A 21,619-nucleotide genomic window follows, 5' to 3' on the forward strand; every position below is an offset into this window, starting at 1 on the left:
ATAAATAAAATATTATATCTACATTTAGTGCTATATACTCTTAACTCTCTCATCTTATTTTTTTAATGTTTCTAGCAATTGTGTTACATAAGAACATAAGCATTGCCATACTGGGACAGACTAAAGGTCCATCAAGCCCAGTATCCTGTTTCCAACAGTGGCCAATCCAGGTCACAAGCACCTGGCAAGATCCCAGAACAGCAAAATAGATGTTATGCTGCATCTCCTACAATATACAGTGGATTTCCCCCAACTCTATCTTAATATTGGCTTATGGACTTTTAGGAAATTATCCAAACCTTTTTAAAATCCTGCTAAGCTAACTGCTTGTACCACATTCTCTGGCAGTGAATTCCAGAGTTTAATTACTTGAGTGAAAAAATATTTTCTCCAATTAGTTTTAAATTTACTACTTAGTAGCTTCTTTGTGTGCCCCTGTAAACAAGGGATTCATATCTTCCTGTTCCACTCCACTCAGTATTTTATAAACCTCTATCGTATCTCCCCTCAGCTGTCTATTCTCCAAGCTGAAGAGCCTTAGCTGCTTTAGCCTTTCTTCAGGGGAGTTGTCCTTACCTTGTCTAATTCCACTATATCTTTTTTGAGATGCGGTGACCAGAACTGCACACAGTATTCGAGGTGCAGTCGCACCATGGAGCGATACAAAGGCATTATAACATTTTCAGTTCTAGTTTACATTCCTTTCCTAATAAATTTCTAACATTCTATTTGCTTTCTTAGCCGCTGCTGAACTTTGAGCAGAGGGTTTCAATATATCATCAACGATAACACCTAGATCCTTTTCCTGGGCAGTGACTCCTAATGGTGGAACCTTGCATCACATAACTATGGTTTGGGTTCCTCCTTCCCACATGCATCACATTGCACTTGCTCACATTAAAAGTCATCTGCCATTTGGATGCCCTGTCTTCTAGTCTCTTAAGGTCCTCTTGCAATTTTTCACAATCCTCTTGCTATTTAACAACTTTGAGTAACTTCATCAGCAAATGTAATTACCTTACTAGTTACTCCCATCTCTAGATCATTTATAAATGTGTTAAATAGCAGTGGTCCCCTGGAGAACCCCACTCTCTACCCTTCTCCACTGAGAATACTGACCATTAAACTAGTTTTTAATCCATGATAGAACATTGCCTCCTATCCCATGACTTTCTGATTTCAGGAGTCTTTCAGGAGGTACTGTACTGGCTGTGTTTTTATTATGCTATTCTTATTAAAAAAAAAAAAAAAAAAACTCAGGCTAAGTTAGAAAACCAAAAGGAATCTTTATTTCTCACTGCAACAGCAGAAGAAATACTATTGGCTCTTGGCATTAGTAGTTTTTTTGAACAGAGTCTAACAATAGGAAAGAAGAGAAAGAAAGGAAGAATGAATGAATGAACGAATGAAAGATTCTTAGCTGTAAAGAATTAGTTCTTACAAGGGGGGAGGGGGAGGACACCCCTCTGGAAATAGGCTGTGGCAAGGATATGAAACTTCTCTTGCCATCCGAACTATTTCAGAGTCTCTTTAGCAGGGTTGCCAGATAAAAAAAAAAATTCCCACACAAAACCGTCAAAAACCCACCCAAAAACCACACACACCCCACCCCTTCGGTCATCAGCCCCGCCCTCACCGTCATCGCCCCGCCCAATACGTCAGCAAACCCCACCCAATACGTCACAAACCCTGCCCCTGGCGCCATGAGCCCCACCCCCGCCGGCCAAAAAACCGCCCCAAAACCCACACAAAAAGCAAAACGAGCCCAAAAAACCGCAACCCGCCGCGGGCAAAAGTTTCCCGCGGCGGGTTGCAGAAAACCGCCCAATTGGGCGGGAAAACCGCCCAGCTGGCAACTGTGCTCTTTAGATGAGCAGTTACTTATATACCCTTCCCATCACAAAGGACCACCTCATATATCACCCAATCAGCAATCCTGCAAGTACATACGAATCCTGTGATATGGCCTTAGTGTCCTTGCCACACCCCTTCTCAGTAACAAACAGTTGTCAGTTTGTTTGCAACAAGACAGTTGGCTGGGATGTCATGGCAATGGTCTTTGTCAGTTTGTGGTCAGCCAGAAATTCCTGTCTTGCCACTATCAGTGGAAACTCACAGAAACACACAGAATAAGCAGACCCAAAAGAAAAGGCCAGAAAATTCCAGAACAGGACTTTGAGGAAGAAAAACTGGAAAAAGAGGTGAACACTGAAATGAGACAGAAACTGAGGGTTACTGGTTGTCTATGATCACAACAGAGCAAGCAAATGATTTTGTACAGAGCCCTGTAGGCTATTCTCATCATAAAGTTTAATCCCATTTTAGTCCCACAGAACCACTTACAGTAGAGCAGCTAGCAACGAATAAAATATATTAAAGGGGTCTTTTACAAAGCGGCAGTAAGCCCAACGCGCACTTATCGCACGTTAAATCTGAACTAGCAGCAGCGCTTCAGAAACTTTTTATTTTTTTCTAGTGTGGCGGTACTCGGGCAGCACGTTTACCACCGTGAGCCCTTGCCGCCACCACATTGGGTTGCGGTAAGTGCTCTCCGCTGCATGGCCATGCGGTAAGTTATCTTACTGCTGCAGTAAAAAGGGCCCTGACATGCAGCAAAAACAGCCTCAGCTGCTACTGCAGGGCCCTTTTTCCCACTGCTTAGTAAAAAGACCCCTAAATTCATAAATGTCAAAGAAAATTTATAATTTTCATAAATGTATTATGATTTTTTTACAGCCTTTTTGAAGAAATTCACCCAAAGGTGATGTATATATATAGTTTATATGACACTTCTGTTTTCTTTTTTAGGCATAAAACACTTCTTGCATGGCATTTCTGATGAAATGAATCAAAGGCAAAGGGAGCAGCTTCTTGAGGTCAACCATAAAAACCTTACTGATGTAGCAAACAAGTGAGTGTTGGTTAGGATTCTGAATTGCTTGAGGAAATCTCAACATTTTTAGCTTGGTTATCTTTTGGATGTAATCTAATAGCATGAAACCCACAGATTCCTAATCAGTGTAACCTTTCAAGTTCAAGAGGAGATTCAGGGGGTCTCAGCCCTGTATAAGTAGTTTTCTCCATAAACAGATCTAGAATATATTTCACATAACACTGGATATGATGTGCACTGTCACAGGAAATTTAGCAGTATTTGACTGATTTTATCCATATTTTGATAAATTGAAAACAACCTACATTATTATGCTTACCTTTTAGCTGTTTTTCTTTGATAGGGAAGTTCAATTATTTTTTTTTTGTCTGTACTCTCTTGAAAGAAAGAATGCTGTCTAAACTTCTGTGATCCATTTCTGAACAATATTTCAAACTGTAATCTGTCAGTTATGCATAGTGAATATGCATGACAAGCAGTGTTCCCTCTAAGCTGTTGCATATGCATGCGCGCACACACCTAGCAACTTTGTTGTTTGTGGAATACATTGAGTCGAGGCTGAAAATTGCACACAATGTTTTTCATACGCACATGGACCAGCAAAAATGAGAGAACGTATAGGCACATTTGTTATAGACAGTCTAAAAAGCTAACAGGCTGAATGGAGGAGTGGCCTAGTGGTTAGGGTGGTGGACTTTGGTCCTGAGGAACTGAGTTCGATTCCCGGCACAGGCAGCTCCTTGTGACTCTGGGCAAGTCACTTAACCCTCCATTGCCTGCCACATAGAGCCTGCCATGAGTGGGAAAGCGTGGGGTACAAATGTAACAAAAAAAAAGAGTTGCCAGGAAAGGAGTATAAAAGTAATTTTGATAAAAAAAAAAAAGTTGCCAGGAAAGGAGTATAAAAGTCATTTTGATAAAGGCTCTCATCTTCCAATATACTAAGAATCCTACTTTTTACTGAAATAACTACTACTACTTAACATTTCTAAAGCGCTACTAGGGTTATGCAGCTCTGTACAGTTTAACAAAGAAGGACAGTCCCTGCTCAAAGGAGCTTTACAATCTAAAGATTGGCTCAGCTGTGTGCTGCCATGTGTAGGACCTGTTTTATGCCCAGGTCAGTGGCTGCATTTCCTGGAACAGCAAGGACTGGGGATGTTGCAGAGATAGTATAGGGAGGAATGGCCTAATGGTTGGTGGAGCACACTTTGATCCCAGCATCCTGGATTCAATCCCCACTGTAGCTCCTTGTGACCCTGGGCAAGTCACTTAACCCTCCATTGCCTCAAAACCAAGATTGTGAGCCCTCTAGGGACAGAGATAGTACCTGCTTATAATTGGATTGTAAGCCAGTGAACCTGAACCCTGTTTAGGATAATGTGGGATACAAATGTCATAATAAATAAAATAGTCACTAACCTGAATTAAATAACACATTCTCTTTGGGGGCCTATTTACTAACTATGCACTTAACACATTTTAATGTGTGTTAACACAACTAACTAGCTAATGCTTGAATGGAGCCCACAGTGCTTTCTGCAGAACAGTAGTTTGTCACCTATCTAAACTCGGTTTTTATAAACCACTTAATCCCAAAAGGGTTCAAAGTGGTATACAACAAGATAAAATATATGATTCTGGGGTGTCATATTTAGTTATTAAAGTCTATTAACACTTTTCTCATTCATAAATTGTTTTTAACAATTTGCAAAATAAGATATGACCTTTCCTATTTAATAGACAAAACAAGGTTATTCCATTGATAAGCTGCTTGAAATAAAAATGACCTATTCAATTGCCTTTTGTAATGAACCACTTTGACAGATAGCGAATGATACATACCTGTAGCAGGTGTTCTCCCTGGACAGCAGGCTGATTGTTCTCACGACTGGGTTGACGTCCACGGCAGCCCCCACCAACCGGAACAAAACTTTGCGGGCGGTCCCGCACACAGGGTACGCCCACCCCGCGCATGCGCGGCCGTCTTCCCGCCCGTGTGCGACCGTTCCCGCTCAGTTGAATGACAAGCAAAATTGAGTAAAAACGCAACTCCAAAGGGGAGGAGGGAGGGTAGGTGAGAACAATCAGCCTGCTGTCCTCGGAGAACACCTGCTACAGGTATGTATCATTCGCTTTCTCCGAGGACAAGCAGGCTGCTTGTTCTCACGACTGGGGTATCCCTAGCTCTCAGGCTCACTCAAAACAAGAACCCAGGTCAATTGAACCTCACAACGGCAAGGGTATAACAGAAATTGACCTACGAAGAACAACTAACTGAGAGTGCAGCCTGACCAGAATAAATTCGGGTCCTGGAGGGTGGAGTTGGATTTAAACCCCAAACAGATTCTGCAGCACCGACTGCCGCGTCAGGTATCCTGCTGGAGGCAGTAATGTGATGTGAATGTGTGGACAGATGACCACGTCGCAGCCTTGCAAATCTCTTCAATAGTGGCTGACTTCAGGTGAGCCACCGACGCTGCCATGGCTCTGACACTATGAGCCGTGACATGACCCTCAAGAGTCAGCCCAGCCTTGGGCGTAAGTGAAGGAAATGCAATCTGCTAGCCAATTGGAGATGGTGCGTTTCCCGACAGCGACCCCTTTCCTGTTGGGGTCGAAAGAAACAAACAATTGGGCGGACTGTCTGTGGGGCTGTGTCCGCTCCAAATAGAAGGCCAACGCTCGCTTGCAGTCCAATGTGTGCAACTGACGTTCAGCAGGGCGGGTATGCGGTCTGGGAAAGAATGTTGGCAAGACAATTGACTGGTTAAGATGGAACTCCGACACCACCTTTGGCAGGAACTTAGGGTGAGTGCGGAGCACTACTCTGTTATGATGAAATTTAGTATACGGAGCATGCGCTACCAGGGCTTGAAGCTCACTGACCCTATGAGCTGAAGTAACTGCCACCAAGAAAATGACCTTCCAGGTCAAGTACTTCAGATGGCATGAATTCAGTGGCTCAAAAGGAGGTTTCATCAGCTGGGTGAGGACGACGTTGAGATCCCATGACACTGCAGGAGGCTTGACAGGGGGCTTTGACAAAAGCAAGCCTCTCATGAATCGAACGACTAAAGGCTCTCCAGAGATGGCTTTACCCTCTACACGAAGATGGTAAGCACTAATCGCACTAAGGTGATTCCTTACTGAGTTGGTCTTGAGGCCAGACTCTGATATCTTGAGGCCAGACTCTGATAAGTGCAGAAGGTATTCAAGCAGGTTCTGTGCAGGACAAGAACGAGGTTCTAGGGCCTTGCTCTCACACCAAACGACAAACCTCCTCCACTTGAAAAAGTAACTCTTCTTAGTGGAATCCTTCCTAGAGGCAAGCAAGACACGGGAGACACCCTCAGACAGACCCAACGCAGCGAAGTCTGCGCCCTCAACATCCAGGCCGTGAGAGCCAGAGACTGAAGGTTGGGGTGCAGAAGCGCTCCGTCATTCTGCGAAATGAGTCGGAAAACACTCCAATCTCCACGGTTCTTCGGAGGACAACTCCAGAAGAAGAGGGAACCAGATCTGGCGGGGCCAAAAGGGCGCTATCAGAATCATGGTGCCGTGGTCTTGCTTGAGCTTCAGCAAGGTCTTCCCCACCAAAGGTATGGGAGGATAAGCATACAGGAGGCCGGTCCCCCAATGGAGGAGAAAGGCATCCAACGCTAGTCTGCCGTGTGCCTGTAGTCTGGAACAGAACAGAGGCAGCTTGTGGTTGGTCTGAGAGGCGAAAAGATCCACCGAGGGGGTGCCCCATTCTCGGAAGATCTTGCGTACCACTCTGGAATGGAGCGACCACTCGTGCGGTTGCATGACTCTGCTCAGTCTGTCGGCCAGACTGTTGTTTACACCTGCCAGGTATGTGGCTTGGAGAAGCATGCAGAACTGGCAGGCCCAACGCCACATCCCGACGGCTTCCTGACACAGGGGGCGAGATCCGGTGCCCTCCTGCTTGTTGATGTAATACATTGCAACCTGATTGTCTGTCCGAATTTGGATAATTTGACAGGACAGCCGATCTCTGAAAGCCTTCAGTGCGTTCCAGACCGCTCGGAGCTCCAGGAGGTTGATCTGCAGATCCTTTTCCTGGAGGGACCACAGTCCCTGGGTGTGAAGCCCATCGACATGAGCTCCCCACCCCTGGCGAGATGCATCCGTCGTTAGCACTTTCGTGGGCTGTGGAATTTGGAATGGGCGTCCCAGGGTCAAATTGGTCCGAATGGTCCACCAGTGCAGTGAAGTGTGGCAGCTGATGGACAGGTGGATGACATCTTCTAGATTCCCGGTGGCCTGGCACCACTGGGAAGCCAGGGTCCATTGAGCAGATCTCATGTGAAGACGAGCCATGGGAGTCACATGAACTGTAGAGGCCATATGACCTAGAAGTCTCAACATCTGCCGAGCTGTGACCTGCTGAGACGCTCTGGTCTGGGAAGCGAGGGACAGGAGGTTGTGGGCCCTCGCTTCGGGAAGAAAGGCCTGAGCCGTCTGAGAATTCAGCAGAGCTCCTATGAATTCCAGAGACTGGACTGGCTGGAGATGGGACTTTGGGTAATTTATTACAAACCCCAGCAGCTCCAGGAGATGAATAGTGTACTGCATGGTCCGGAGAGCTCCTGCCTCAGAGGTGTTCTTGACCAGCCAATCGTCGAGATATGGGAACACGTGCACTCCCAGCTTGCGTAGATACGCCGCTACCACCACGAGGCACTTCGTGAACACCCGTGGGGCAGAGGCGAGCCCAAAGGGCAGCACACAATACTGAAAGTGCCGTGTGCCCAGGCGGAATCTGAGATACCATCTGTGAGCTGGCAGTATCGGGATGTGAGTGTATGCGTCCTTTAAATCCAGGGAACATAGCCAATCGTTTTTCTGAATCATTGGTAGAAGGGTGCCCAAGGAAAGCATCCTGAACTTCTCTTTGACCAGGTATTTGTTCAGGCCTCTCAGGTCTAGGATGGGGCGCATCCCCCGTCTTCTTTTCCACAAGGAAGTACCTGGAATAGAATCCCTGCCCTTCCTGCCTGGGTGGCACGGGCTCGACCGCATTGGCGCTGAGAAGGGCGGAGAGTTCCTCTGCAAGTACCTGCTTGTGATGGGAGCTGAAGGATTGGGCTCCCGGAGGACAATTTGGTGGAGGGGAGGCCAAATTCAGGGCGTATCCACACCGCACTATTTGGAGAACCCACTGGTCGGAGGTTATAAGAGGCCACCTTTGGTGAAAACATTTTAACCTCCCTCCGACTGGCAGATCGTCCAGCACGGACGCTTTGATGGCGGCTATGTTCCCATGGATCCAGTCAAAAGCCCGTCCCCGGCTTTTGCTGTGGAGGCGCAGGGGGCTGCTTAGGCGCACGCTGTTGACGGGAATGAGTGCGCTGGGGCTGTCCCTGTGCCTGATGAGGCCTTCGGGCCGGCTGGGTGTACCTACGCTTGTTGTAGGCGTAGGGCGCAGCCTGCCTGACCCGGGAAAAACGTCCACCTGCTGAGGTGGATGCTGAAGGCGCCCGGTGGGAGAGCTTGTCGAGGGCGGTTTCCCGCTGATGTAGTTGGTCCACCAACTGCTCGACTTTCTCACCAAAAATATTATCCCCCCGGCAAGGGATATCAGCCAGCTTCTGCTGGGTGCGGTTGTCCAGGTCAGAGGCACGCAGCCATGAGAGCCTGCGCATCACTATACCTTGGGCCGCAGCACGAGATGCCACATCACAGGTGTCATACCCCTGGACAGGAACTTTCTGCACGCCTTCAGCTGCCTGACCACCTCCTGAAAAGGCCTGGACTGCTCCGGGGGGAGCTTGTCGACCAGGTCCGCCAGTTGCTTCACATTATTCCGCATGTGGATGCTCGTGTAGAGCTGGTAAGACTGGATGTGGGTCACGAGCATGGAAGATTGGTAGGCCTTCCTCCCAAATGAGTCCAGAGTGCGAGACTCCCGCCCCGGGGGCGCCGAGGCGGTTTCCCTCGAACTCCGTGCCCTCTTGAGAGCAGAGTCCACGACCGCCGAGTCATGAGGCAGTTGGGGCCGCATTAACTCTGGGTCCGAGTGGATCCTGTATTGGGACTCCGCTTTCTTGGGGATGGTGGGATTAGATAGTGGTCTCAACCAGTTCCGAAGCAGTGTCTCTTTGAGGACATTGTGCAACGGCACCGTGGAGGACTCTCTAGGTGGTGATGGATAGTCGAGGACCTCGAGCATCTCAGCCCTCGGCTCATCCACAGAGACCACGGGGAAGGGAATGCAAATCGACATATCCCTGACGAAGGAGGCAAAAGAGAGGCTCGCAGGTGGCGAGAGCTCTCTCTGGTGAAGGAGTGGGGTTGGAGGGAAGGCCCACAGACTCCTCTGAGGAGAAATATCTGGGGTCCTCCTCCTCCCCCCACAAGGCCTCTTCCTCGATGTCGGACATGAGCTCCTGTAGCTCAGTCCTCAACCGGGCCCGGCTCGACTTCGAGGCACCGAGGCCTCGGTGGCGTCGTCAAGCGGTGGACTCCCGCGCTAGCGGGGATGAAGCTCCCTCCGTCGACGGGGACTCCACCTGCGTGGCGGTCGAGACCGGCGTCGAAGGCCCTCGGCACCGGGCTAGAGCACGCCGGCGCCTCCATCAACAGCGCCAAGCACCCCCGGCGCCGGCACAGTCTGGAGCATCAGCCCTTCCAGGATCCCCGGAAGGATGGCTCTGAGGCACTCGTCCAGGCCCGCTGTCGGGAAAGGCGATGGGGCCGGTAGAGGTGTCGGTGCCGGAAGCTGTTCGGGTCCAGGAGACGGCACCAAAGTGCTGGCACCCTGACGTGACGATACCTCTACTACAGAGAGGGACCGCTTCCTCGGCATCGAATCGTCTCTGGAGCCTGGAGCCATATGCGCCGTGGGCGACCGATGACGGTGCTTCTTTGTCTTTTTTCGGTGCCCGTCATCGGCGCTCGGCGGTACCGAAGAGGAGGAGGTAGATCCCCCTCGGCCTCGAGGGATTGGGTCCGACAGGGTTCGGTCCCGAGGGCCCTGGGTAGAGGGAGTGACCGGGGCCGAGTGCCCACGCGGCCGCTCACCCCTGCCTTCTCCGGAAGACCGGCGGGCCGACGGGACCTGTACTCCTGGGGTCGGTGCCATCGGTGCCGATTTCGTGGACATCGGTACCGGTACCGAAGACCCGGCCGTCGATACCGATGCCGTCGACGTCGAGGGGCCGGCGCAAGTTCCAAAAAGACGGTCCTGTAGAACTTGCCTCGCCACCTGTGCCTGTTTTCGTAAACCGAGACACAAGGTGCACGTCTTGGTATCGTGCTCCGGCCCGAGGCACTGGAGGCACCAAGCGTGAGTGTCGGTCTACGAGATATGCCGGCCGCACCGACCACACTTCTTAAATCCACTCGGGACCTTCGAGGACATCGACGGAAAAATCGCGTTGGCGAAGTCAAAGTCGTCGATGGTGGCGGTAAAATTCACACCTCGAAAAATAAATTGACTGCGCGGCCACAAGGCCGCAACGAGACGCCCCCACTAAAAAGACGAGGGAAAACAAGTTTTTCTCTCTTTTTTTTTTTTAGGAAAAATAAAACAGAGAAGGAAAGAAAAACAACGAAGAAAATCTCGCGGCGAAAGCGCGATCCGGTTTCCGGGGCTGACAGAGAGAGAGAGACGAACGCGGCTCTCCAGCGCGGAAAAGAAAAAACTGAGCAGGAACGGTCGCGCACGGGCGGGAAGACGGCCGCGCATGCGCGGTGGGCGTACCCTGCGTGTGGGACCGCCCGCAAAGATTTGTTCCGGTTGGTGGGGGCTGCCTTGGACGTCAACCCAGTCGTGAGAACAAGCAGCCTGCTTGTCCTTGGAGAAAAAATGCGATCCTTAGACAAAACTATGGCCAAAAGTTGATCTTGCTATCATATTTAACCACATGTTCAGATGTTAACCGTGGAGTGCCTTAAAAACTATACCTAGAATTAAAAAAAATTATGCAAGCTGAAACTGGAAGCCATGAACCCCTCACCAAAAGAGAAGTCCTGTCATATTTTTGAATATTAATAAAATATCAGTCTCACTGCTGTATTCTGTAAAAGTTGAACTTGTTAAATAATTTTTCAGAAGAACCAGCATAAATGGAGTTAAGATGAGACAGTATTTAACAATGTAACCAACAGAGCAAAATGGTCTTCATGGAAATATGATTCAAGCAGTCTCAATTGTTTTTAAAAAAAGTCCTCATCCTCGAATATTGGGTTCAATTCCTGGTCACTGCATCTCAAAAAAGATATAGTGGAATTAGAAAAGGTACAGAGAAGGGTGACAAACTATAAAGAGGATGGGACAACTTCCCTATGAGGAAAGGCTAAAGCGGTTAGGGCTCTCCTCTGGAATTCGTTGCCAGAGAATGTAGTAAAAGCAGTTAGCTTAGCGGGGTTTAAAAAAAAAAGGTTTGTATGGCTTCCTAAAGGAAAAGTCCATAGACCATTATTAAAATGGACTTTGGGAAAATCCACTGTTTATTTCTAGAATAAGCAGCCTAAAATACACTGTTTTGGGATCTTTAGCCTAGAATGGGTGGCAGAGCTGGTGGTTGGGAGGCGGGGCTAGTGCTGGGCAGACTTATACGGTCTGTGCCAGAGCCGGTGGTGGGAGGCAGGGATAGTGCTGGGCAGACTTATACGGTCTGTGCACTGAAGAGGACAGTACAAATAAATTCATATGTGCTACTTTATCTTCTTGGGCAGACTGGATGGACCGTGCAGGTCTTTTTCTGCCGTCGTCTACTATGTTACTTGTGACTAATTAGCCACTTTTGGAAACAGGATGTTGGGCTTGATGGACCTTTGTTGTATCCCAGTATGTACTTATGTTCAAATGATAGTTATAAACCAAAACATTCAGTTGTGACAGATGTTCTGTTAACATAAAGAAACAAACATCATAGCTAGAATTTTCACCTAAGGTTGCAGAAGAATAGAAATGGTAGTTGTGTACTATAAATATGGTAGTCCCTGCTTAACAAAAGCATTTGTGGTCAGTGCTTTAAAATGTGGTGGTGAATGACTATATATACATATCTTTAGGTATCAGTTTGTTTTAGGATTACTACATTACTAAGTTACCTCTGGTGATCATAGCAGATAAAGACCACAAGGTCCATCTAGTTTGCTCAGTTTATAAAGTGTGCTAAGAACTTTTTTTTTCCTTCTAGATACCTTGCACTTGGGCAGAGCACACGAGGAATTGCTATACTGGGCCCAGAAAATGCAAGCATTGCCAAAGATCCAACCTGGGTAATTCGATAGTGTAACTCCTACCATACTGCACTCTGGAAGCTACATATTAGAAAACTAATAAATTGGAACAGCTTTGAACATTCCTATATGGTAACCCAATAAAATGCACAGTAAAAAAACAAACAAACCCAACAGCAGCAACAAAAATGATTATACTGAAGTTTCATCCATAGGCTGCAGTATCTGTACCTGATCATGCAGTGCAATGCTGAGGTATGCAGGTACCACCAATCATATGCCCATTGCACCTACTGCAATGGAGCAGACTGGTCCATGGTGTTTTGTGAATGAAAGTCTTTTCTCCCTTGAAATATTACATAAAGGATTGTGAAAACGTGCTCAAGCTATTTATAATTGTGAGAATTAATTCCAAAGCACATTACGAAAATTAGAGTAAGCATTATAACTTTCCAAACAAATGTTTTGTAAAATGTTGGAAGTCTTATAATTTCTCCTGATCTGTATGTTGTAATATAAAATTGGTTTTTAAACTTTAAATCATGTGGTGACAGGACAGTCAGTATACCCTCTTTGGGTAAGTGAAATGAAATTTATGAATAAACATGTCAAAATAGTGAATTAATTTTCCCTTCTAGAAAAGCACTGCTTCAAAGCATTATCTCAACTATATCCCACATTAGAAAAACAAACCATTATGCCAGTTCTGTCTATGGATATAAATCTCTGGTCATGGTACCAACGACTGAGCTTGCTTTGCTTGTGCCGTGGGTATCTCAGTATATTACCCTAGTGCAATAAATGGTGAGATGGGGGTGCTAAGAGCAGTTTGTGAACCAAGTGCTACAAATGAGCTTAGTGGGGCTGCAGGTTTCTCACTATTAAACTGTCTTTGTTCTATCGGTGAAGCCTTAAAGGATAACAGTATTTGATATGTTATTTCTATGGTACATTTTACTTGAGTTGCATAATAAATAATTATTGAAAATGCTTCTATTTCATTCAGAGAATGTTTCAGTACACAATCGCAAAATGGTTTGCAACAGCACTTTTATTCCACTTTGAGAAACACAATATAACATAATAAAACATCTTTTCTACACGTAAGCAGAACACACTCTGATACAAAGTGAAATTGATAGATTTTACTAAAGTGCATGTACAATGGGATATGCTGCAGCCAAGATACTGATGTGTTGCTGATGCCATTTATTAGGAATTTTATTTCAGAATGAATACAAGACTGACAAGGAAATGAGAACATTTTAATGTGCTACACTAATAACTTAAATGTTATAAAACAAAGCAGCAACAAATACATTGTGAGGGATTGTAGATCGTAGCACACTATAGATCTGCTAACATAACTTCACCGAACATCATGTATTGCCTTAGATGGGACCAGTGTCTGTTTGTCCTCTTGGTCTACGCACATGTTCCAGCTGACCAGAATCAGAAACATCATAGCTGGTTTTATATTTGGCCAAAATTTTCATCAGAGGTCGCATTTTCAGCCACCATTGTTCCTTTGGAATTCTGTGCCTGGTGAAAAAGCAATAGCGTCTAAACAATCGGATCCTGTAGCACCATGAGGAAAATTCAAATGTATGACTATGGCTTGTCATTCTCATTTGCTTAAAACATTAATACTTTCCAAACTGCATGTAGTGCAACCCTATCTGACTCTTGGATCTATTCTCCCATATTTACTCAAAATAATAAGGTGGGGGGGGGGGGGGGGGAGGTCTTTTTACTAAAGATTAGCTCAAGTTATCTGCTGCAGGTCCCATTTTATTCCTATGGGTCCTGCTGCAGATAAATTGAGCTAATCTTTAGTAAAAGACCTCCTAAGTGTCTTATAATAGTTGCCCCCTTTTTTTGTCTTAAAAAAAAAATCTTTGTCCACTCTGTACGTCATGCTACAGTTGTGTTTTATGTACTCTGTGATGCGGTATTTGGATACTTAGAACGGTTGCCACAGCAGTGTCCTGATTTAATTTCACTGGTAAGGAATCATTTGGTAATGGTACTTGTAATCCGCCAACTCCCAGGTTCAAAGCAGATAACATAAAATACAGATTACAAAAGAAATAAAAACTGGAAAAAAATAAAGCCTAACAAAGAAATGTATCTTCAAATTCTTTGAAAACAATTTTCAGAAATTCTAAACTGTATGAAAATCTGGCATCTTTCTTGTTTGTTTTACTTGTCTAACAATTGCTAGTACTGCTGCCGATTCAAAAGAACTGGTAGGGAGTAGTTTGTTTGTTTTTTGGATACACAGCAGTGCTGAAAATTTTTAAACATTTTCTATTTATGTAATTTTAATATAACATCCAAATATTACACTTGTAAGGAAAATAGTGTAATGTAGAAACACTATAATAAATATATTAACAATATCAGGGAAGAAAACACAGAAGATGTATTCTTATGGCTCAAAAACAGTCCATTTGTTTAATACTGAGCATACGTTTGTTTCAATACCATTCAAAACCTTTATATTTTTCTCCTTTAGACTTTTGTTTTGCTACTTAGAAGAGCATTTCCTCAAGTGGAGGAACAGCTTAATGGTTAGTGCAGCAGACAGAGGCTGGGGTACTGGGTTCACTTCTCGCTGCAGCTTCTTGTGACTCTTGGCAAGTGAATTATCACGCAGCAACGCCAATAATGAAAATGGAAACAATTCCACTACAAGTCTAAAAAAGTATTACTACTAGCCAATATGTATGGAATAAATTTATCTATAAAACAGAAAAGGACCTCATGGCCAAGCGCATGGATTTAAATAGCCAAAGCAGCTTCAGTCGTCTGCATATAGGCCCTTTTATAATCATAGGTCCTATTATATGCACATGTATTAACATATTCACTTAAACCATAGTATATGCTACCATTGCCCACTTATGTTGTATACAAAAACAATTTCACAACAATCTTCTCAATAATTCCTGTGTCTAATTCACTTGTATAGTTCAGGGATTGAATTAAAATAATATAGGTCACTCAAATTCAGCGGTTCATCATTTAAGATAAGAAATCCCAGTACTTATCTTAACTCCCAATGGGGATCTCCGTTCCAGCAAAGGCTTCCTTGGAAGATTCGGAATAGCAGGCTGTATTTCACTGAACTCGCAAACGATCTTAAATCTGACACAATCAGTATGACACAGTGACTTAACCCTCCATTGCCCCAGGTACAAAAACTTAGATTGTGAGCCCACTAGGAACAGAGAAAATACCTAGTGTGTAGCACTTCAACATGTCTAATAGCGCTATAGAAGTGATTTTTATTAGTAATAGTAGTTCACAAAATTACCCTCAAATTATTCTTTAAGTGGCTATTGCTAAAATATATGTATTTTTCCCCCTTGGAATAACCAAACTATAGGAGAATTTTGAAAAGGGTTAGGAGCCTTGAAGAAATTATTTCAATGTGGGCTCCTGTTTAAGATGGGTTGTTTTACCACAAGTCGTGCAACAAGACCCTGTGCTAAGAGAGGCTGCTACACCAGCCTTACAAAAGGGGCTTTTTTTTACCAAGCCACATTCAGCTGTAGGAAAGTGCACTTACTACAGCCTGATAGGGTTTACGGTGGGATGCACAGTACCACATGCTTAAAAAAAAAAAAAAAAAAAAAAAAATTCCAGAGGGGTGTTTCTACACTAATAAGCACATGAGCCCTTATTGTCTACTAAACAGGTGGCAATAAGGGCTTGTCTGCTAATCTTTTAATGGCCACACAGTAATGGTAACATTAGCATATGAAGATGAACTAGAATTTCAATAGGAGGGTGAGTTTCCTCAAAGGGTAATAAATCATATAGTTAGGAAAATTCCATATATAGTAAGCCTAGTTGTTGCAGGAGAAAAATGACTTCTCTTACAGGAGGAAAAAAAGCCTCAAGAAGCTCCTCTCTCATACTCAACTGTGTTAAGAGAGCTGGGACTGCTTCATCATAGGCAAAAAACCTAGGAGAAACTTAAATTGTGCTTGCTGGAAGAGAGGAGGAGAAGGAACTGAAATTGGGAGAGACATGCTAGAAACAAATACTGGAGGAAAGGAAACCAATACAAAGTTGAGAAAGAACAGAAGAAAACACTTCTCTTACTGAAATGGATGTTTGGAATAGACTATTTGCAGAGATGGTGGTAAACATGCTTGTGACAGATTAAGAACGTAATGGGTAACACCTAGAAGACGTGAAGTGTGAACTCAATCATATGACGTTTAAGAAAGCCAGAGGGAAAAATATCAGCAGAATGTAGAGGTTCAAGTACATCAGGCTATATAACAACCCTAACAGAAGCTGCTCAGCTTCATGAAATAGCTTAAACACTGACACTGTGCCCTTGGGCAAGTCACTTCACCTAGGCCCACCTTAAGCTTATTTGCCTGCCTAGTCGCTAATAAAACTTGTGGATCTGAATATAAACTCAGCTTCAAATTGGGAAAAGTAAGCGTTAGGCAGGGAAGAAACAGAAGTACAAAGGAGGGAGGGGGGCAGGATTTTATGCTGAAAGAGGCAATGTACAGAATTCTAGGAAACCAACAGAGGGCATATGGGGATGGGGGCCACTGATGCAAGTGATGATGGAACAGGGGGAAAAAGGTAGCAGGACAGATGCAGAGGACTAGAGGAATGGTGATTGCAATGAACAGAAAACCAAGTTGCTTATTTGTAGCATGTGTTCTCTGTGAACAGCAGGATATAAGTCCTCCAGAGACAGGTGAGGAACCTCCTCCAGCTTAAAGGATGCTGGACACATTTGGAAAGCCTCATGCATGTGCACAAAACACCAAGTCCTCACAGATAGGACTCCCTACCTGGAGGTCACCTTCAATAAGAAAACGGGGGCAAAAAACGGAACAAAAGCGCTGCAACACACAAGACACTATACAGTTTTGGTGGCAAAATATGCCCATTGCAACGTCAAGGTTTATTATTTATTCAGTACAGCCCCTGGGGTGACGGGCTGGAGATCACCAATTTCAGGCATCTTTCTCAACAGGAGTGAGATATTAAAATATGAACTGAAATATAGGCTGCACCTTTTTGAATTTTATATTGAAGATTATTCAAGAAGGCAGACATTTATTAGCTCCAACAAAAACTTTCAAATTAAACTTTCAAAACAACAAAATACAAAAATAAGGACCTCCAGGAGTCCTTCATAAGAAGAAAATTGTGTCACTAAAGTAGTAATACAAAAGATGCATAAACAGTGCAATCCTAAACCTCTAAAGGACCAACTCAAAACAAAATCTACATCCCCTTATTCGCATAGCATCCTGTTGCCGAACTAAGTAGAGAGACCCTATGCTAGAGAGAAAAAAAAACTAAGAGGTCCTTTCACCAAGCTGTGGTAAAAGGACCCCTTTGATGGCAGAGGCCCCCTTTTATCTTAGCAGGTAAAATGAGTTTTTTGTTTTAAAGAAGGAAATGGCCGTGAGGTAAGTTAAACACTTGCCATGCAGCTATTTCCTAGGGAACCCCTTACTGCCTCCTCTGCTAACCCAGCGGTAACAGGGCAGTGCCACATGTTGCCCAATTACCACCGGGTAAGCCACTAGCACTAAAAAATATTACAAAATTCTGAGTGCTGGAAATGGAACTCTTGCCAGGTTCCTATGGTAGCCCAGCAGTAGGGCTGATTTGCTGTGCACCATTGCTACGGTAACCTTACAGCGGCTTTGTAAAAGGGCCTCTAATTTGAGAAAGTTCAGTAAAAGACAAACTGGTCAATATTCAGCCTGCAGCACTTGGTGTTTCTTTAAGTACTGGCTGCTGCTGGCTAAATTAGATCCAGGCCTTCAATTCCTATTCAGCTACAGCACCCAAAATCTGTGTCTGGGGAAGCTGCCTGCATTGATCTGGGTACTACTCATATTCAGCAGTGGTACCTGAATAGATACTCAGTTAACTTAGGATAGCCTTTCCTTTTTTTTTTTTTTCTGTCCTACGTTAAGTGCATAGCTATCCGGGTACTGCCATTGAATACTGGCAGTGCTGGGTAACTCTCAGCTCTGTCCCCAGACAACCCTGTTTCTAACCAAACTGTACTGCAACCGTCTGCTTGGATATTCAGCTACGTGCCACCAAATGATCCAGCCGAACCTGGTCTCTAGGAATTATAACTAGGAGCGGCTTCTACCTGAACTCTCACTTAAAATTGACCCCCACCGTGTCTAACTTTAGCTTTTATTATACATTTGCTTGGGTATTTAAAGGAGAATCACGTACACAGGGTTAGGCCTTGGGCAGAGCTGCAAAAATGTCTTTCTTACACTCAGTCCTAAATGAAACATCAGGAAGAATGTATGTATACTAATCAAGAAAATAATTCATCCTTAACCTGAAGGAACTTTAACACCAAAATACCTATCTGATATAAAGACTCTGCCCCATTAGCTCTCTTTTTAGCTTCCTCAATTGAAGTCTTGAATAAAGCAGTTTAAATTACCCTAAGCAAAATAATCCATAGACTGCTTTCCTTTCTCCATACAGAGGCCATAATATAAATAGGTTTTTCAGCTAAAAGGTGGAATCCATACCTAATTCATCAATAAAATACCTTTTAAGCATTTTAGCATTTCATTATAGGGAAAACTAACAAATCTCAAATTATAGCAATGGACATTTTCTCCATTCTAGCCACCCTTTGATCACCTGAAATAAGAACAGGCCTAGCCATGCCCCTGGATGATGACAGCTAGGGGGTAGGACAGCTCAAGGTAAAATTATGTATAATCATACCTGATAATTTTCTTTCCATTAATCATAGCTGATCAATCCATAGACTGGTGGGTTGTGTCCATCTACCAGCAGGTGGAGATAGAGAGCAAACTTTTGCCTCCCTATATGTGGTCATGTGCTGCCGGAAACTCCTCAGTATGTCGATATCAAAGCTCCATCCGCAGGACTCAGCACTTAGAGAATTACACCCACGAAGGGACACTCTGCCCAGCTCACCACCGCCGAAACGGGGGAGGGGAATTAACCCAGCTCATCCCCACACAAGTGGGGGAGGGGAATCCGTCCAGCTCATCCCCGCGGAGCGGGGGAGGGACACCACACCCGCCGATGCGGGGGGATCTGGCTTATCCTGCAACCGCAACCGCGGGAGGAGCTGACTGACCCTAACACCGCCGAAGCGGGAGGGGTACAAAGCTGCCCTACAGCCGCACGAAGCGGGAGGGAGTGCCGGCAGAATTTATGTCTCAATCCAGCCCCGTAAAACGGAGGGGAGAGGAATGCAGCAGCTCACTGTAACACAAACTCGTCTCAACTCTTGAAGAATCCAAGTGAAAGAAGAACTTGAACACGAAGTCCTCCTGAAGTAACTGAAGGCTAAACTTGAACCTAAAATTCAACCAGAATATAAACAGTACAGATATCTGGGAGGGGCTATGGATTGATCAGCTATGATTAATGGAAAGAAAATTATCAGGTATGATTATACATAATTTTACCTTCCATATCATCAAGCTGATCAATCCATAGACTGGTGGGATGTACCGAAGCAGTACTCACCCAGGGCGGGACATAGAAATCCCTGACCTCAACACTGAAGCTCCAAACCGGGCCTCCGCCCGTGCAGCCACAGTCAAACGGTAATGCTTGGAGAATGTATGAGCCGAAGCCCACGTTGCCGCCTTGCATATCTCTTCCAAGGAGACGGATCCGGCCTCTGCCATCGAGGCCGCCTGAGCTCTCGTGGAGTGAGCCTTCAGCTGGATAGGCGGCACCTTCCCCGCGGCCACATAAGCCGCTGCAATGGCTTCCTTGACCCATCTTGCCACTGTAGGCTTAGCAGCCTGCAGACCCTTACGAGGACCTGCAAACAGGACAAACAGATGATCCGATTTCCGGAAATCATTGGTCACTTCCAAGTATCTGATGATGACTCGTCTCACATCCAGATATTCAAGAGCGGAGTACTCCTCTGGGTAGTCCTCCCTACGAAAGGAAGGGAGACAGAGCTGCTGATTCACATGGAAGCGAGAACCAATCTTGGGCAGGAAGGAAGGCACTGTGCGAATAGTCACTCCTGCCTCAGTGAACTGCAGAAAAGGCTCTCGACATGAGAGCGCCTGGAGCTCGGAAACTCTTCTGGCTGAAGTGATAGCCACCAAAAAGACTGCTTTCAACGTCAGGTCTTTCAGAGATGCCCTCGACAAGGGTTCCAAAGGCGGCTTCTGCAATGCTCTTAGCACCAGGTTGAGATTCCACGCAGGCACCACTGAGTGCAGAGGAGGGCGCAGGTGATTAACTCCCTTGAGAAAGCGCACCACATCTGGCTGCGAAGCCAGGGAAGCACCCTTCAGGCGGCCCCTGAAGCAAGCCAGAGCCGCTACCTGGACTTTAAGGGAACTGAGCGACAGGCCTTTCTCCAGACCTTCTTGCAGGAACGCCAACACTGAAGAAATTGGAGCAGTGAAGGGAGAAAGTGAGCCTGCTTCACACCATGCTGCAAAGATACGCCAAACCCTGGCGTAAGCAGTAGAAGTAGAGCGCTTCCTCGCTCTCAGCATAGTGGCGATGACCTTGTCTGAGAAGCCCTTCTTCCTCAGACGCTGCCGCTCAATAGCCAGGCCGTAAGACCAAAGGGAGAGGGATCCTCCATCACCACGGGACCCTGATGTAACAGGCCCTGCTCCACTGACAGCCGCAGAGGATCGTCGACTGAGAGCCTGAACAAGTCCGCATACCAGGGACGTCTGGGCCAATCCGGACCCACCAGGATTACCCTGCCGGGATGCTTTGCCACCCGGTCTAGCACCCTGCCCAACCTGGGCCAGGGCGGGAACACATAGAGGAGCTCTTGTGTCGGCCACTGTTGGAGAAGAGCATCTACTCCCAGGGATCGAGGGTCCCGTCCTCTGCTGAAAAAGCGCGGCACTTGGCAATTGGCCGATGACGCCATCAGATCTAGGCTCGGCTGGCCCCAGCGCTTCGTGATGTCCAAGAACGCCTGAGCAGATAGTTGCCACTCTCCGGGCTCCAAGGTATGGCGACTGAGAAAGTCCGCCTTGACATTCATGACTCCGGCAATGTGGGCCGCTGAAAGCTGCTCCAGGTTCACTTCCGCCCACTGGCAAAGACTCATAGCCTCCTTGGCTAGAGGGGCGCTCTTGGTACCTCCCTGGCGGTTGATATAGGCCACAGCCGTGGCATTGTCCGACAGGACCCGTACAGGCTTCAACACCAGTACCGGGATGAACTCCAATAACACCAACCGAATGGCTCTGAGTTCCAGGAGGTTAATAGACCACTTGCCTCTGCAGGAGACTAGAGCCCCTGCGCTGTCCTTCCCAAGCAGTGGGCTCCCCAGCCCATCAAAGAGGCGTCTGTCGTGACGACAATCCACTCTGGGGTCACCAGAGGCAATCCTGCAGACAACTTGTCTGTCTGCGTCCACCAGCTCAGCGCCTTGCGCACTGCTGGGTCCACGGGAAGGCGCACAGCATAATCCTCCGACATCGGAGTCCAGCGCAGCAGCAGAGA

General features: G+C 46.0%; 2 protein-coding genes across 2 annotated transcripts in view; one reads left to right on the top strand and one right to left on the bottom strand.

Annotated features, from left to right (window-relative positions):
* Positions 1-12,270, top strand: part of LOC115458893 (presequence protease, mitochondrial-like) — a gene marked incomplete at its 5' end in the record, with an annotated part of 169,180 nt that extends 156,910 nt beyond the window's left edge. Inside the window, 2 exon segments of the mRNA XM_030188734.1 lie at positions 2,809-2,911; positions 12,067-12,270. Coding sequence (XP_030044594.1) covers positions 2,809-2,911; positions 12,067-12,160 — 197 coding nt within the window.
* An 878-nt stretch (positions 12,271-13,148) lies between these two features.
* Positions 13,149-21,619, bottom strand: part of LOC115458894 (ATP-dependent 6-phosphofructokinase, platelet type-like) — a 47,189-nt gene continuing 38,718 nt past the window's right edge. The window contains exon 7 of the mRNA XM_030188735.1: positions 13,149-13,651. Within this exon, the coding sequence (XP_030044595.1) occupies positions 13,501-13,651 (151 nt within the window). The 3' untranslated portion in view covers positions 13,149-13,500. The remainder of the gene's footprint in view (positions 13,652-21,619) is intronic.

This window comes from Microcaecilia unicolor, unplaced genomic scaffold, assembly GCF_901765095.1.
Source record: "Microcaecilia unicolor unplaced genomic scaffold, aMicUni1.1, whole genome shotgun sequence".
Taxonomy (NCBI): domain Eukaryota; kingdom Metazoa; phylum Chordata; class Amphibia; order Gymnophiona; family Siphonopidae; genus Microcaecilia; species Microcaecilia unicolor.